The sequence below is a fragment of the Danio rerio genome, chromosome 10, assembly GCF_049306965.1.
Source record: "Danio rerio strain Tuebingen ecotype United States chromosome 10, GRCz12tu, whole genome shotgun sequence".
In the NCBI taxonomy this organism is placed as follows: domain Eukaryota; kingdom Metazoa; phylum Chordata; class Actinopteri; order Cypriniformes; family Danionidae; genus Danio; species Danio rerio.
Window position 1 is genome coordinate 42856059 of NC_133185.1, and position 19153 is coordinate 42875211.

The 19153-nt window shown below is 38.0% G+C and overlaps 1 protein-coding gene and 1 long non-coding RNA gene across 12 annotated transcripts in view; one reads left to right on the plus strand and one right to left on the minus strand.

Annotated features, from left to right (window-relative positions):
• The window catches only part of msi2a (musashi RNA-binding protein 2a), a 288870-nt gene that overhangs the window by 226471 nt on the left and 43246 nt on the right, over positions 1-19153 (plus strand). For all 11 annotated transcript variants that reach the window (XR_012385766.1, XR_012385768.1, XR_012385767.1 and 8 more), the window contains 2 exon segments: positions 6621-6735; positions 12795-12869. Coding sequence is in view for 8 of the 11 variants with exons in the window: in XM_073913422.1 (XP_073769523.1) it covers positions 6621-6735; positions 12795-12869 (190 nt within the window). In the remaining 3 variants the exon portion in view is untranslated.
• The window catches only part of LOC103911773 (uncharacterized), a 281613-nt gene continuing 273899 nt past the window's right edge, over positions 11440-19153 (minus strand). The window contains exons 7-8 of the long non-coding RNA XR_012386505.1: positions 12293-12436; positions 11440-12223 (exon numbers count right to left, since the gene is read on the minus strand). This is a non-coding gene — a long non-coding RNA (uncharacterized lncRNA). The remainder of the gene's footprint in view (positions 12224-12292; positions 12437-19153) is intronic.

Here is a 19153-nt window from a genome sequence, read left to right on the forward strand (position 1 = left end):
ATTAAGATATGATGCATAAATCAGTGTTTCTCAACCATGTTCCTGAAGGACCATCAACACTGCATGTTTTGGATGTCTCCTTTGTCTGTCACACCAATTACAGGTCTTTCAGTCTCTGCAAATGAGCTGATGATCTTAATCAGGTCTGTTTGGTTAAGGAGACATGGAGATGCAGAGCTGGTGGTCCTACAGAAACGTGGTTGAGAAACACTGCATTAAATAATCTTAATTCGATTTGGCATTTTTGTCCTGTCTTTCAAAATGCTGTCACTAATTAGGACATCTTAAATCGTGTCATCAAAATCCATCCAGATCTGTTACCAAGCAACCAACACTGTGCACGCTGCTAATAAACTAGCATATACAAAATGGATAAATATTCATTCATTTATTCATTCAGCTTAGTCCCTGATTAAGGTCGCCACAGCAGAATAAACCGCCGAATATTCCAGCATATGTTTTACGCAGTCTATGCCCTTCCAGCCGCAACCCAGTACTGAGAAACACTCATACACACTCATTTACACACACACACACCACACTCTCTCTCGTACACTATGGTCAATTTAGTTTATCCAATTCACCTACAGCGCATGTCTTTGGACTGTATTGGAAACCAGATCACCCAGAGGAAACCCACACCAATACGGGGAGAACATGCAAACTCCACACACAAACGCCAACTGAGCCAGCCTGGACCCGAACCAGCAACCTTCTTGCTGTGAGGTGACAATGCTAAGCGCTGAGCCACCGTGCCGCCCACACCAAAAAGGTTAACCCTTGCAATAATATTTAATAATAAAGATCCAAACGAATGAATCCGCACTCAAATCTTCTACATCAGCACTGTAGTGCATTGCTTTGTCGGTGAGCAGGGATTGCCTGACCATACGCCGCAGCGGGGCACTCGCTTTATACAGTATACGAGAGCTTTATAATGGAAAAAGAGATCCAGCATGAGGCCTGTTTGATAGACAGACGGGGTAATATTTCAGATTTCACTGATCTCTCCCAATCAATGATTCATGACCTACACTTGTCTATTGCCTTTTCATTCAGTTCACTTCCAAAAGGCATGAAAGAAACGAGGCTGTACGAGACGTCAGCAATGGCAGAAATGCTATAGCGAGTTGATCCTGGTGAAATATTAAAAGATTTACTGCTACTCTCAAACTACAGTAAATCAGTTTACAATACATGGGTATAAATGAGGATGTTTCTTTTGTTTGTTTGTATAATTTATTGTCCCTCAAGGGGAAATATTCTGTGGACTCACAGAGCACTTCAGCAAGTTCTGACACAAAATTAAAAATAAGCAAACATGCAAAAGAATTACATACAGGAAACAAGCATAAGCACACTATTGATCAGTGTTCAATAGTCTGATTGACACTGGGATAAAAGAGTTCTTAAGTCTTAAGTCTGTATCTTCTACCAGAAAGTGAAAGATTGTAAAATGGGACATGAGATGGATTGTTTAAAATTCTTTTCGCTTCATTCAGAGAGCATTGCTTGTAAAGTGTTTGACTACTGGTTATAGTTTCAGATCCTATTAGTCTCGTAGCAGTTCTGATAATATAAAAAAATGTTTGATTTCTGATTTACAGAAAGATTGCCATGTAGATAGACCATACCTGATGACACTCTCAAATACAGCCTGATATAATAAGTACATGATTTTCTTATCAACGCCATAGAACCATAAACTTAGTTGAAAATACAGTCTTTGGTAAAGCTTTTCACAGATCCAGTTTACGTAAGTGTCCCATGTTAGAGACCGGTCTATATAAATTCCCAAATACTTGTATGACTGTACCTGAGTGATTTCTTGATTATCTACAAACACTGGTAAATGCTCGACATCACACTTGGGATGAAAGATTATTTCCTTTTTTTTTTTTTTTTTTGTATTTACTTTTAAAATGTTTTCATCACACCACTCAACAAATGAGTCAATTTCAGAAAAATAAACAGAAACAGGATCTTGTTTGTTCAGCAAACTTAAAATCACCGTATTTAAGAATAAAATTATGTGATGCTAAAATCCAGTTTGGTTTGTAGCTACAAGCATTAGCAACGCTCACTACATCTGGTTCTAGATTAAAAATTACCAAAATATCTGCATCTGCTGCGTAAAAACCTGCTGAATAAGTTGGTGGTTTATTCTGCTGTGGCAAGAAAATGAATGAATTTATGTTATATTTGCATTAAAAACAGTCAGAATAAAGTGTTTTAAATTCGGACCACGAGTCTCTAAAAGTACATCATATCAAAAGATGATACTTAGGTTTTATTCTATTTAGGTTCCAATAAGCCCAAATAGCGAAGAGAAATAAAGAAATGCATGTAAAAAAAACACCTTGGGCCTTAGGAGGATAAAGCAATACATCTTAACATCTTAAAATAATCCTTACTGTACATGCCACATTGCTACAGCTACATGAACATTCAGGGTCTGAATGTGTTGGGATGATGTTGTGTATTCAATGTGAACTGGATCCTCTGGAACAGTGTCTGGGTATTGTGGGTTACAGACGAGATCAGCGCTTGGCTTGATTGACAGCTCTTGCATTACCATTCACCATAAGAATGAAAGTCCACAATCCACAATTACTTTTTGATTTCATAAATTAAGGACGTTTATCTTTTACACAAACTTAAATAACACACATAACACAGAAAGGTGGTATTACAGAAACATCATAACTTCATTCATTTATTTTCTTGTCGGCTTAGTCCCTTTATCAATCTGGGGTCGCCACAGCGGAATGAACCAACTTATCCAGCACATTTTTTACGCAGCGGATGCCCTTCCAGCCGCAACCCATCTCTGGGAAACATCCACACACACATTCACACACAAACACACACACTCATACACTACGGACAATTTAGCCTACCCAATTCACCGCATGTCTTTGGACTGTGGGGGAAACCAGAGCACCTGGAGGAAACCCACACGAACGCAGGGAGAACATGCAAACTCCACACAGATACGCCAACTGAGCCGAGGCTTGAACCAGCGACCTTCTTGCTGTGAGGCAACAGCACAACCTACTGCGCCACTGCTTCGCCCCCCACATTCTAACTTGAAAAAACAAAAACTTCCTAAAAACGGTCTACACTGACTGTTGGTAAAGTCTAGATAGGATACAGCTGCGTATTTGCTCATCAATATAGCATCAATTTTGTGACACTACAGAAGTTTTTTTACTGCGGCTCAGACTGATCAACATAGTTTGAATTGAAAAGAACAGCATGAACATGTACTGTAATATCTCCTTTTGTGCTCCATGGCAGACAGCAAGCAGATTGTTTGTTCAACATGCTGATTATTTGATTAGCAGCACCTTCTGATCAGTCTGTAGTAATTGTAGATGCGTGTACGTGTTATACGATCTCCCACGCTGCCCGCTCTGAGTGGAAACCTTTTTACATTTCATTAATTTAGAATGAATATTAAATATCCGTCACTGGCCCCATCCAGAAATACCTCATGTATTCAGAGCAGCACTGATGGCGCAGCAAGCAGAAATGTGTGAGTGTGTGTGTGTGTCTGTCCTTCTGTCTGTGTGTGTGTGTGTGTTATTTTGTGTGTCCAGCTGTGCTGAGCAGCATCTGTGCAAGTCTCAGTGGGAGAGAATCTGCAGTTTGTGTGTATGTATGTGTGTTTTTTTTGAAAGGCCAAGCCCCACACACACACACACACACACACACACACACACACACATACAGATGGACGGGCCCTGGGCAGGCAGACGAGTCGATCAACACAGAGGACAGATTCAGCCAAGTGCAAATGCATCGTGTTCTTACCGTAGAGGCGCTGTCAGCAGACACACACACTCTCTCTCTTGCTGTAAGCATGCAGATGCGCTTGGTAAATAGGATCCTCTGGCTGCTAGGCCTGTCAGGAGAAAAGTCTTCCCTCGTCTGACCCGGTTCTGCTCGTATCACCAGAGAGAGCAAGCGTCTGTGTGTTTGTTTGGGTTTGATGTTTTCTGCGTGTGTGTTTGTTTACTTCTCCCCTTTGCTAGAGACGTGTTGTCTTTCCTCTGCTGGATCTCTGGAGGAATATTCCTCTGTCTCTCAGGCGGGATTGCTGTCTGCTGTCCGCTCATGTGCTCAGCTCTACAGGTTCAAATGTCAATCAGAGAGTGAGGAACGTGAGGATGAGGAGAGGAGATCACAAACGCTCAGACTTTTAGCTGATTTCATTTCTTTTGTGTGTGTGTGTGTGTGTGTTAGCTTTGTTGTCTAAAGAATGCTTTGGATACACAAACGCATGGCTGTTTGTTATGCCAATAATGTACACAAAACTCAAACTGACAGGGCTTGAAATGTGACTCAAGCTCTGTGCCAAAATTTCACATTTTTAGCTTTTATATTTACGCTCTATTGACTCCTCCAAACAATAGGTGGGTGAAGTTTATGAAATCTGTCAAGAATATAGACAAGAAAAAGCCACATTTCATCCAAAAATAATTTGATATATATGTGATTTCTCAAGTTTTTGAAAAGTCCTAAAACCGCTGTGCATATTTGATCAGAAATACTGTAAAAACTTGTTGTGGAATATTAAAATTATAATGGATTTAATCTAAAATAGATTTAATCTTTATCCAAGGAGCACCAACACATCAACTACCCCTGAAGCAATTAAATTCATCTTTATTTCTGTAGCGCATTTACAGTGTAGATTGTGTCAAAGCAGCTTCACATAGAAGTTCTAGTGGATTGAAACAGTGTCATTTCAGTTTTCAGAGTTGAACTTCAGTTTAGTTTAGGTCAGTTCAGTGTGGTTTAATTTTCACTGCTGAAAGTCCAAACACTTAAGAGCAAATCTAATGATGCGCAGCTCCACAAGTCCCAGAGCAAGCAAGCCAGTGGCGACATTGGTGAGGAACAAACTTCACCAGTTGACGAAAGTGAAGGAAAAAAAAAACTTGAGAGAAACTAGGCTCAGTTGGGCACAATTATTTCACGACCATGAAGCATTTTTTGTTTTATTTTGGATTAAACAATTTTTATTATTGGCAGTGTGCTGCTTATTTTAATGTATAGTTTAAAGCAGTGGTTCTAAAACTTTTTCATTAAGAACCACCTCAGAAAACAAATCTCTCTCAAGTACCACCAAAATGACCAGTATTAAAATACAGTAGCGTAGTAGGCCCAGTAAAGCAGCTACAGCTTTGCACAGGTCAAAAAAGCGGCAGATTAATTTATATTATTATGAATATTTATTATGATCAGCCACTTTAAACATTATAAATAGTTTGAACATTAACACTGTACTGTGCTTATATGTAAAAAAAAACTAACAAAAAAAATGTTTGCTTTTATAAGGTAATTAAAAATGATAGGTCTCTGTTCCTAAAAAGAAAAGAAAAAAACTGTACTTAATGTAAATTATAAACATAGTATCCTATTCATCAAATCCTGAAAATGTTGCTTGGACCTCAAATATATATGCTATATGTGATCATATTCTTTCATGAACCATTTTTGATAAATTTTGAAATATGTTGCATGTACTTATGACATATCTGGTTTCTCTGCGTACCACGCGAAAGAAGCCTGTGTACCACTATTGGTACATGTACCACAGTTTGAGAACCACTGGTTTAAAGGATTGGCAAAGCAAGAGATTTTGCTTATCAGTGTGCATCAATATGCAAATAATGATAGAAACTGTAGACTGTTAATGTTACATTTCTTTATGAATGCATGAAATACATGCTGTGTGTGTGTTCTTGACATGTTTCTGTTTGGTTTGTCTAACGTCACATGTATCCTTATGAATAAAGCAAAAAAAAAAAAAATCTGTGTATTATGATCAGTTCAGAAAATATTCTTTTGGATGTGCATATGCTGTATACTTTTATTGTATACTGTTAAAGGGTTAGTTCAAAGCAAGAAAAATGAAAATGGTTATTAATGACTCACCTTTATGTCTTCCCGAACCCCTGAGACTTTTGATCATTTTCAAACTAAGATCTTTTGGATGAAATTTGAGAGATCTCTAACCCTACATAGACATGCAAAGTCCAAAAAAGGACTTATATAAACTAACCATTAAAGTACAAATAAATTAAATCTAACCATATTGATTTAGTTAGCTCACATTGCTAGTTTTATGCATGGTGAACAATTGATCTGTGCATGTCATTTGGAAAAAAAAAAATTAGCTCTTGGATTCTAAAATCTGAAAATGCTCTTCCTGTTTGTTTTCAGTTAAATTCTCAGATTATGTCTGTCTTGGGTATTGGGCGTGGCTAATATAGTTAACCACGCCCCTACAACTCTCTGTATTGACAACAAACCAAAATGTTGAGCAGGTGGTGCCGGTTAGGTTGTAATAACTCATCTAAAACCTCTTTCCTCGTATTTATGAATGGAATGTCTACTTTACTACATCCAGTCAGCTCACAGGAGAAAAACTATTCAATTTCCATTTCTCTGTAACTGTAACAATATGAACAAAAGGTGTTTGCAGCTTAAACTAAACGCTGCTTCTGGTCTGTGTGGACTTTAAGTCTGTCATGATCATTTTAATGTCTTGGTTAGTCTGAAATGTTGACGCTTAGCTTTTCTCTTCTTCTCTTTGTGTCTGTCTGCAGGTAGAATGTAAGAAGGCTCAACCAAAGGAGGTGATGTTTCCTCCAGGCACGAGGGGGAGGGCGAGAAGTCTTCCCTACACCATGGACGCCTTCATGTTGGGCATGGGCATGTTGAGTAAGTCTAACACACACACTTGCACGCTTGCTTACTAACCGGTGGACTGATGAACAACTAATAGGCGGGGCTTTTGGTTATAACTTGTGATTGGCTGCTGGACCAGAGGCGTGGAAGTGTGTGATGTTAGTCCAGTTGAGGCGCTGTGGGGTTCATCAGACCTGATGAGCAGATAAGCGTCTGTATTAATGGCTCAAATGAAGAGGAAAATGAGACTAATGTTGAGTGCAGCCATCTGCCTGACCTCTGCCTTCACTAATGACAGCAGAACACCTCAGCTGCACTCGTCATACACAGCACACCCATGCCTCATCCTATTATCTGCTGATTGTTTATGTTGTCTATGAGTAGCTGTAAAGGGAGCTTTGGTCAGGGTTCTGCTTTATCATGAATAAACTGACCAATCAGCACTATCCTTCTTTCTCACATTATCAGTTTATTCACTACGGATGAACTTAGAAAATGGTAATAAAATGTGACAAGAATGAAATAATCTCTTTTTGATAGAAATGAACAGTACATAATGGATTGCAAAAAGGCCTTAAATTACAAGGGGGTTTGGGCAGGTCCGACCCCTCTAATTAACGCTTGATCCTCCCTGAAGGACATCAAAACAAGATGTATGGGGGGTCTGCCCTTTAATAGTTAAGAAAGTTTGCTCTGATCTGTATCTTTAAAAAATATTAAATATTAAAATAACTTAAATATACATTTGACCACCCCTATAATGGTTCATACCATTGACTGCATATTTGCGGCAAAAATATTAATTCAGTGGTTTGAAACCGGCAAATCAGGAGCACCAACAGACAGCAATGCAACAGCAATGGCCCGTTTCCAATGACTGGTACAGTACGGAATGGTACAGGTCACCTTATTGGTGAGTGTGGTGTACAACAGAAAGTTTCAGTCGAAATCATTCTTGCTCAAAGTAAAGGTACAGGTCGTTCATATATCGTATGAGAAGCATTTCTCTCCAAACAGATGTCTTAAACACATCAATACTTGTGTATAAAACTTTTCTATGAACATATTTATAGATGCTTATAACTCCAGATCAATGACAGTGCAAAATAGCAAACTGTAACGTCTGTAATTATTTAAAATAAATAAATAAATAGAACACACAGTATATGAACACATACAGCCCCTTAAAGTCTCTGATATGTTACCAACTAGAGAAAAACTACACACAGCAGACATTTTGTCCTTATTTGCAAACAAAAAAGAAAGCAAAGCAAAAAACGCTCGCACTCGTAACAACCACAGGACATGGCAGATTTTGTTCTTCTTGGCTTTGTGTCTGTACATCATAACAACGACAAGGTTTGTTTGAGTTTGGGTCATCCATGGCTTGTTATTATATGCATATGGTATTACGATGTAATGTCTCGGCTCTGTATTTAAAGCATGGCGGTTCCTTTGTTTTCATTCTCACTTGCTCCACACGAGCTTGTGACGTATCTCTGTAACTAATCTGCATTCATCTGCGTATGTAGCTCCACCTTTTGGTACCCTTTCTCGTATTTGATACCATTTCGAAAGGGTGCCAAAAAAGTGATTTGGTACATCATTTGACAGTGGGAGCGACGATAAAAGCATACCGTACCGTACTGTACCACTCAGTGGAAATAGTGTTTACAAAACGTGTTTCTTTCAAAATAAGCATTTGTAGATGTCCGTAAAACCAGATGTATAGTTTGTATTTTATTATACACTGACTCGCACATGGAAGTTAAACAGTAAAATACATGAAATCTGTGCAGTCTTTCATGGTCATCCATTAAAAGGTGCAGGTATGCAAACTGTTTATTTAATATTACAAATGTCATTAAGAACCGCACAATATCCCACAAAACACTGAAACATTTAAACAAGTTTGTTTAATAAATCAGATGTTATTAAATTAAATGTATTAATTTGGTCTACTGAGGCATATTACTGAGCATAACCGAAAAAACTTGGCCCCCTTCCCAGTCATCAATGTATAATTCGCACCCTGAATACAACCAACCAGTCCAATCAATACTAAGTTGGGCATCAAAGTCAGCCTGTAGTTAAAGAAACTTTGTTTCAGACTCACAGCAGCAGTGCTTAACTTCCTGCTGGTTTTTATGCCCAGTATGAAGACTTTTTGGGGCATAATACTTAACAGTTTACTTTATTTTTTTATTTTACTGTCAGTTTTGGTCGATGATAGAAAACAGACATCAGCACAATTTGAGTCTTTATGAATGAATGTGTGACTAGACTTATGAATAAGGCTAAATATACAGTAATTATAACTTTAGTTTCCTCCGGGTGCTCCCATTTCCCCCACAGCCAAAGACATGCAGTATAAGTGAAGTGAATGAGATAAATTGACCGTAGTGAATGTGAGAGTGTATCTTTGTGTACTTTCCCAATACTAGGTTGCAGTTGGAAGGGTATCCGCTGCATAAAACAGATGGTTAAATAGTTGGTGGTTCATTCTGCTGTGACGATTTCTAAAATAGAGACTAAGCCTAAGGAGAATGAATAAATGAATAATTATGACTTTACTTTGTGCTTCCTGTAGTTCGCTGTATGAAGAATTTTGGGGTTTACGTGTCGCAGTTTATTTTGCTTTCCTTACTCATAATGGGAGCTTCGCATCAGTGGAGTTTCTCTTCAGTGCATAAGTTTGTTGAGCAGTGTCATTTACACTGAACTGAACTGACCTTAACTTTAAGGCCCAATCCCAGTTCTACACCTCAGCCCTTCCCTCACTTTGCTCGTTCATTTGAGGGGGTAGGGGTGTCCCAATTCTCTTTAGCTTAAAGGCTTACGACTAAGGGGAAGGGCTAGATACCCCTCGAAATGGAGATTTTAAGGATCACACTTCAAACCAAGGGTTAGGAAAATTCCCCAGAATACACCATCTACAATGGCATAATTAGTATTATTTTTTGTCATTATTACGAACTTATACAACAAACAAGCCCGTTTTAATACATCCATAACTGCGTTCATGTTTTTTTTTTTACCCTGACGATAAAACAAAAATAAAACCTGCTAAATTTCGCTAACTATGATCCCTAATAATAACAGTCCGACAACGTTCTGACACTCGATGACTCTGGGGTACCCTGTCAGAAAAGTCTAGTGGCTGGAAATGAGCTTTTTACATTGTCTGGTATAATGTTAATGTTGTTGTTGTTTGTTTACGGTATAAATACACAGTACAGTTAGGATCTTATTGCCGCATTATATCATTATGATAACATCATATATGCCTTCAGTGATTTCCTGAAGATAAATACCAAAAAATAACACAACTGGAATGACTACAGCAGTCGCGATCGTCTGATCTCGTATGAAGCAAGAGATTGCAAGGACATATTATGGCATGTGCAGGTGTTGTAGTGCTGTCCCATTTTAAAGCGTAAATCTTGAAGCCCTTAACATTCTCCTTCAAGGGGAAGGGGTGGGGGTAAAATAATAGAATTGGAATTGTGCCTTATACTAAACTTTAATTTGCTAGAACTACACCATCATTCTACACTACTCTCCTTCCTGCCTAAATTGCTGCTTTGACACAATATACATTGTACTATCGAAATAAAGATGAATTGAATTGATTAAATGAAAAATATTGTCCTGTACCAACTTAAAAAAAACTAAACTAAAAAACTAAGTATGTTGTCTGAATAATTTTTATTCGACTTGATTTTATGTACAGTCATTCTTTAAAAACATATATATATATATTTTTTATTTAACACACGAGTTACACACGGATCCCTCATACTGAACTTTTAACAAGGCGTGAACTTTCTGGAAGTTGTCATGGATTACTGTGGAGGAGGGTGAAGAGAGAAAGAGAGAGAACAAGAGCGTGAAGCACTCATGTGAAAATATTAACTCTGCTCTTATCTAAATGAAAGCGGAGTGAACAGGACGACCAGACAGAACTTTAGCGCAATTTGCATACAGCGAAAAAAAATCCCAGCAGCAGATCAGGGCTCATTATTTAAGGAACTGTAAGTTTCTTATACGCCAAATCTCATTAAAGCTGCCGCATTCACGCTTTTGTTTACCGCAGCTAATCGTGTCATTTATCTTTATAGTCGGGCGGCGCGTGTATGTTTGCTGAGATTAATACACATTTGAGCTGCTGCCTGCTTCAGCTGCCGCAGATGTATAATTGATTCTAAAGTGAATCTGAGCTGTTGAGCCATAAAATAGGTATATTAGCCTGAACATTAATAATGCAAATCAGAGGCTGAGATAGCAGCCGCCAGGGAGGACACAGCCTTTTTACCCATAATGCAGTGAGATACGGACAGGCCAGCTCAGCTCTTCTCTTGCCTCCTTTATTTCTTGTGCGTTTTTTCATTACGTGTCATCTGATTTTTCTTGGTTCTCTCATGTAGTCTTATGCTTTATATATGTATTTACAATCAGGGACAGAAAAAAAAACAATAAATAAGGGTATGCTGGCGGTTAGGGGAATTAGGGGGCCTAGACCAATGCCAAGAAGCCTGTATTAATCATATAGGTCTCTTATATTTTTTCTATCGTATGTTGTCAAATCTGTCTATAACCATTAAGATTTTAACATTATTACTTCTTTTCTAAACCAGCGGCCCCCATGAACAGTGGAACGTTCCTTCCATACTGGACATGCAAATATTAATATCTAATCACAAATCAAAAGTACGGCTAATGAACTGTGCAAAGTTTGTGAAAGCATTTTTATTTGTGAATTTATTGTATTTAGTTTTGCATTAAGAAGGTTCCACTTAACATATATTTTTTAACATGTAGTTTATTTACAAAAAACCTAGAGGGCTAAGGGGAAGGGCTAGATAGCCCTCGAAACTGAGATTTTTTAGGAGCACACTCGAAACCAAGAAGCACAAACATTTCCCAGAATACACCATCTTTAACACCAGCATGGCTGCACACGGAAGTAAGGAGATGCACAAATTAGCTTTTTTTGGTCATTATTACAAATTTTACAACAAACAAGCATATATTTCAATACATTCATAACATTAAATACCGTAAAAAAAAAAAAAAAAAAACGATAAAAAATTGATGAATTTCTCTATCTACAATCCATAATAATAACTCTTATATAGCAGTCCCACAAACTACTTTCACATCTGACACAGGAATACCCTATCAGAAAATCTAGTGGTTATTATTATGTACTGTCATCATGGCGAAGACAAAACAAATACGTTACTAGAAATTATTTTATTTAAACTGTTTAAAAATGTGTTAAAAACAAAATCTGCTAAACAGCACTTGAGAATTATTTGAAAAATGCTAATAATTTTGCCTTGAACTATATGTATTTGTTGCTTTTCTTTGCATCATCTCATTTCTTTTCTTCTTTTCTTTGTCTCTTGTAATTTTTTCTTGTGTCTCCTGGAGAATGCTGCTTTTTTGGCCAGCTCCTGCACATGTTGCAGTGTGGGGGAGATGTTGCTGAGCTCCTGCAGTCGTGTGAGCACATCCTCTGAGGAAGAACCCTTTTTTTAGCTGTGTATTCTCTGAGAGCTGTCAAAAGTGTTTTCAGTGCTGTCACCTGATATTGAGTGACTTGTGACAGCTTCTGGAAATCATAAGTGCACATATGCCAGCTCTACACCACGCTGTGTTTGTACTGATTTCTCAAATCTGTGTGTCGTGATTTATTATCGAGCTCTGGCGACTGCTGTTTCACTTTTTCCTGTTATGGGAAAAACATGAAATTAATGCCACATGTAAAGCATCAAAGAGAAAACATGTGAAAATAAGGCCAAGAATAACACACATCAGTCTCTCTCTCGCTCTCTCTCAGCATCAGAGGAAAACAGATGGCAGTGAAATTCCCTGAAGTTGCCTCTTGATTTGAGCTGCTGATGTGTTTAAACGAACTGTTGTGCTGTTCATTCTGTTCTTCTGATACACTCATCCACACGTCTACAATTAATACTTCCTGGCTGATCCAGGTTAAAGGTTACGTGTAATTTTTACCCCAGAGGGCAGAAAAGAACAGCAGAAACTTCACCAGTGTTGATGTTGTTTCTGTCTGTGTGTGTTTGCAGGTTATCCAAACATTGTGGCAACGTATGGTCGTGGATACACAGGATTCTCTCCTAGCTACAGTTACCAGTTTCCAGGTGAGCATCTGTCCCTATCTATCTATCTATCTATCTATCTATCTATCTATCTATCTATCTATCTATCTATCTATCTATCTATCTATCTATCTATCTATCTGTCTGTCTGTCTGTCTGTCTGTCTGTCTGTCTGTCTGTCTGTCTGTCTGTCTGTCTGTCTGTCTGTCTGTCTGTCTGTCTGTCTGTCTGTCTGTCTGTCTGTCTGTCTGTCAGTTGAGTTGATCTACCATAAGTTGATTGATCTACCATTCTATCTGTCATTTCAAGAATTTGTCCATGTATCTTGTTATATATGTGCGTAGTAGAGAGGACAGTTGAAATATTTGAGGACAGTATTGATATGAGACGAAAGCTGGGAAAAAATGTGAATGGTTCAGCAACGGACCTATAAGTGGAAATCAAACTAGCGCAGTTGCACTACATGTCTGTGTGTTTAACTTCTGTTGAACGTTTTATACATCCATTCATTGTTCTTTGTGGCATTTTGTCCATCCATCATCCAACCAATTAGCCCATCAATTATTTATTCTGTCTAATGTTTTATTTATTTATCCATCTACTGTTTTAATTTTTATCCACATTTTTATAACTATTCCTCAATTGTTCTTTCTTGTCTGTCCATCCATATTTCTTTCTGTCTAGAAATGATTCATCCATCAATAATTTGTACATTGTTTATCCATCCATTCATCCTTCTTTCAGTCAAAAACCTCATCCATCAATTATTTTTACTGTCTATTCATCCATTCATACTTGCATACATCCTTCTTTTAGTCCAAAAATCATTCATTCATCAATTAGTTTTACATCTAACATTGTCTAACGTTCCATCTATTAATCATTCCATCTATTAACCATCATTAATCCATCTCTCCTATTTAACATTTACAGATCCATTCATCAATCCTATCTAACATTCATCCATTCATCCATCTATCCATCCTATCTAATATTAATAGATCCATCTGTCAATCCTTTCTAACATTCATCCATCCATCCATCATCCATCCTATCTAACATTAATCCATCCATCCATCCATCGGCCATCCTATCTAACATTAATAGATCCATCCTTTAATCCTATCTAACATCCATCCTATCTAACATTAATAGATTCATCCATCAATCCTATCTAACATCCATCTATATATCATCCATCCTATCTAACATTAATCCATCTATCCATCCTATCTAACAATAATAGATTCATCCATCAATCCTATCTAACATCCATCCATCCATCCATCCATCATCCATCCTATCTAACATTAATCCATCCATTCATCCTATCTAACATCAATAGATCCATCCATAAATCCTATCTAACATCCAACCATCCATCCAACCATCCATCCATCCATCCATCCATCCATCCTATCTAACAATAATATTTCCATCCATCAATCCTATCTAACATTCATCCATCATCCATCCTATCTAACATTAATTCTTCCAAACTATCTAACATTAATGCATCCATCCATCCATCCATCCTGTCTAACATTAATCCTTCCAAACTATCTAACATTAATTCATCCATCCATCCATCCTGTCTAACATTAATCCTTCCAAACTATCTAACATTAATTCATCCATCCATCCATCCTGTCTAACATTAATCCTTCCAAACTATCTAACATTAATTCATCCATCCATCCATCCTGTCTAACATTAATCTTTCCAAACTATCTAACATCAATCCCTTCATCCTATCCAACATTAATCCATCCATCTAACCTTCATCCAAGCGTACATCCGTTAATCCGTCCATCCATCCATTTTTCTTTCAGTCTAAAAATGATTCATTCATCAATTCATTTTACATTGTTTATCTATTCATCATTGTCTAACATTCCATATATCTATCTATCCTTCCATACATCCATCCATCATTAACCCATCTCTCCTATCTAACATTAATCCATCCATCCAACATTCATCCAACCATCAATCCAATCTAACATTAATCCATCCTTCCATCCAATCCATCCACGCAATCTAATGGTAATTCATCCATTTGTTCATCCATCCACCCGTCCAATGTTCATCCACCCATTCAATGTTAAATCATCCAATGTTAATCCATCTACCCAATCTAACAATTTGTTCCTCTGTCTGTCTATAAGACAGTCTGTAAGTAATGTTTCAACCATCCATCCTCCAGCTTACCATACGAATATGCAAGAGTCACGTAAATCATTATTATTTTGTTAGCTTGTTGTTACCTGCACGCATGTACAGCGTTGAGGATATTACAGTGTGAGTGTATGTGTGTTTGTTAGAGGCGTGAAGGTGAGCACATTGCTCTGCTGCTGGCAGATATTAGTGTTGATATGAGTGCTGTGGAGAGACACCTGCCTGCTGATATCATGAGCACAGCTAATGGCTTTTTCTTCTGTGCCTCTGATGGATGTGTTGATGGACGCTGTTCTCTCCTCAACACGTTTGTAGTGAACATTTGTGTTGTTACTGTATTGCTGTTGTAGTTAAAAATAGCCTTTTTTCTTGTATTCATTTTTAGTTAATGATACACAGCATGCATCTAAACAGTAGATGTAGTGTGTGTGTGTGTGTGTGAGGCTTCGAGAAACGATGCTTTCTCTTTCTCACTGAGCCCAGTAGTTCTTCAAATATTTCTATTCAGAACAGTCATAAATTATACTTGACGCGGTTGACTCATCCTGATCCATAAAAAGATACAAATACACACAAAGCCACACACGCTGACAGCCTCATTCACATAAACACACACATTCGCTCACTCTCACACAAGCGTGCTGTGATCTGTGGTGAGCCTCAAACTCTTGCACAGTTACTCATCTTTATGTGACAGCACCTGACACACGAAACGCCGTAAAATCATTCACTACAACATCTGTCTCTCTCTCGTGCTGTTACTTTAGCCCTGAGACTAGAAATGAACCCTAAAGAAGGACAGCAGTGGCGCACATACAGAGTTTGAAGTCTGTAATTCTTTCTAACACAAGTCAATCGGAATCCGTGAGATCATGAATGAGCCTCTGACAAACCCAGTGATCTCTCCGTCTCTGCTGTCATTATGGAAATCAACCATCTGTAAGGGCGCTTTTGGAGAGCTGTTGTGCCCCTATTCTTTTTTTAATGATCCGTCTTTGTATCGTCTTGACTGTGCGCTGAATTTTGAGTCTAGGATTTGTTTTTCATGCACGCGCGCACGCTAACGAACACACAAATGCAGTGCACATCTTTTGGCTATTTTTGTTGTTTTGCAGAAGCAGGATTACTGTTTGTGTGGCACGTCAAAAGAGAAAAAGAAATGCACTTTGTGTTCATGTCAGGGACAAGAACATGTTTTAAAATCTTGTTAAATCATACATGCAACATAGTCTTTACAGGTAAATTATAGTGAAGGTCAAAGATTAACTATGATTAATCACATCCAACATAATAGTTTGTTTTGACTTTAAATATCTGTGTGTAATGTGTACATGATACAGAATGTGATACAAACACATATACAGAAAGAAAACTATACGAAACAATTAGATCTTTAAATTTATATGTAATGTTTATCATATTTAGCGGGGGAAATAAGTATACACGTCACCATTTTTCTCAGAAAACATATTTCTAAAGGTGCCTTGACTTGAAATTTTCCCCAGATGTTGGTAACAACCAAAGAAATCCATATATGCAAAGAAAGCCAATCTAATGGTTTACAAATAAAATAACACAGGGAAAAAGTATTGAACACATGAAGAAAGGAAGGTGTGGAAAGGCAGTGAAAGCCCAGACAGCAGCTGAAATCTCTCAGTAGTTCTTCAGTAATCCTCTGCCTCTTCTTCAGTATAAATGAAAATCAGCTGCTTCAGTCCAACATCTACATTAGCAGGAGGATGAAGATGAATCCAGGCCCTCAGTGTTGGGTTTTATATTTGATTATATGGCATCTACATATATGTGCGTGTGTGTAATTCAAAAGGTCATGATCTGCAGTCATTAAATAATTATTTAATATTTCTTTTTTTTTTACATTCTTCTGAGATGTAAAACACAAACATTTCGTCTCAATACCTTTCTCACTCCACCCTCTTATTCCATAGTCAATCCCCTACAGTATTAATTAAATACTCAATAGTTAAAAACAATCCAACCTCATTTCTTTTTGTATATAGCTAGTAACAACATAAGGGATGTCTCCTCCACTTATAAAAATCTCTATAATTAGAGAGAGCAAATTTGTTCAAAGAATCTCATATAAATCTTCGTCACTCATTCATATATTGGCCAATTGATTCAATCAAATAAAAAAATCTGAGACAATAAAAAACATTCTCGTCATAAATAATCATTATTTGCTTCATTATAAACTCAAAACCGATCGTTTCCAATCTTGTGGGTAAGCAACAATACTTTAAAGAAACACAGAGAGATCCAATTTTGCATTTATTCTGTTTGGGCTAAGTGATTTAATTTATGAATCCAGAACGCTTCTCTTTGTAATTATCTTTTATTTAGATTACCTCCTCTAAGTGACTCATATCAATTCCTATACGTTCTAGCTATTGTGTGTGTACCACAAGCATAGCATTAACACACAATTTTTTCTCCCCACTTGACTCCTACATCTCAAAGAATAAAGTAAATGTAAAAAATGTGAGGGTTAAGTTTAGTATCAGGGGGAAAGAATATACCGCATAAAAATCATGACATCTATGGATGTCCTGATAAAGATAGTTGTGCATGCGTGTGTGTGTGTGTGTGATTATGGTGAATCAGAGTTCATCTATACTGTATATCTATAGAAGAAGAAGGGGGTGGCATGCGACTTTGCTTTAGGGGCTCTTTCCCTCATTCTCATTATAAAAGCTGTTCAGATCTTCTCACGTAACCCACAGATCTTTAAACCGAGCTCTGTTGTGCTGTGCCAGCAGTTGGTGTCCTCCAGTTATTTCCTGGCTGTCTTGAGTTGATGCATTTTTTTTAGATGCCTAAAGATGTTTCTTAAGTGTTTGGTGGAGGCCATTAAAATGCATAACAAATTAGAAGTGTTTACTCGGGTAATAATGAGGTGGCCTTGCTAATTAATACTAAGTGCTTCTAGCTAACAAGGCAAGCTGCTTGTTAAGAGGGTGGAGTCCTTCCCGCTGCTCCAGTATCACCGTTGACACCTGTCACCCACAGTCATACGACATTTCCTTGAGGGATTTCACATAAATTCTCATGGAAAGCATTCTTAGCTATACTTCACATTCAAAATCTTCACCTAAGGTCGACTAAAACCATCATCCTGCAAACACTTCCATTAGAAACAGGCCAAGCGCTTCGGCTTTTTTGCGCCCGAGCGAGGAATGATTTATATTCGACAACAAAGTCCGGCCTGCTTGATCACGTTCCGACACGAGAGCCCGATCTGTGGAAGGATGTGGAGAGATGCTTTTGTTTTATGATTAGATGTGCCTCACCTCAATGACATCTGCTTCAGAGCAGTGTAACTATACTTCTCTTCATTACACACACGCTTACACGCGTGATTCAGTCCATATGTGTCCAAAACCCAACTAATGTTGGCTGAGATGAGACGCTGGTCTTATTAGAGTAGTGCGGTCACGGCCGCCCGTTAAATCTTCTCTCATTATGAAGCTGGCGGCTGACGTCTGAGGCTTTCGTGATGTCCAGGGATCTTTCTGGAGATTTCCACTCCCACCTTTATCGTTAAGTGTAATGGCGTATGAAAGGGCTAAAAAAAGATTGAGCTCTTTAATCAGCCTGGCAAAATGACTTTTTGTCCCCTAATCACACGTCAGAGGACTCTCACGATGAAGATCCAGCACAGTAAATGGTTTCATTTTGGGCAAAACCGCTCGGGTATGAAGTGATCTTAGTTTAAACACACCTGCGCACTGAAAGTCATTCATAATGTGTGTGCGTGTGTGTATTATATTGTTGTTTGGGAAGCATGTATGCGCTCTTGATATAGACACCACCTGTGCCAGAGGCTGCGGATTCCACCTTTGATATGGCATGAAAAGCTTGTGCAAAACTACAAACGCCGCATCATTTTTTATTTCAGACGGACAGCAGCAACAGGTCACTTGCAGCACAGATGAAAAGAGAGCCACGGCTGCGGCTTTTCCCAGCGCATGTTATGACAGCTTTCATTGTTCTTATTTTCCTTTCAAAGTGGGCAATGAAGGAAAGATGAAGGCACAGATTTTGTCATTTCATAGCTCCATGTTGTTGATGGGACACAAACCATGTGTGTGTGTGGGCTCCCGTCAGATGTATTTATAGCCTCATTTCAG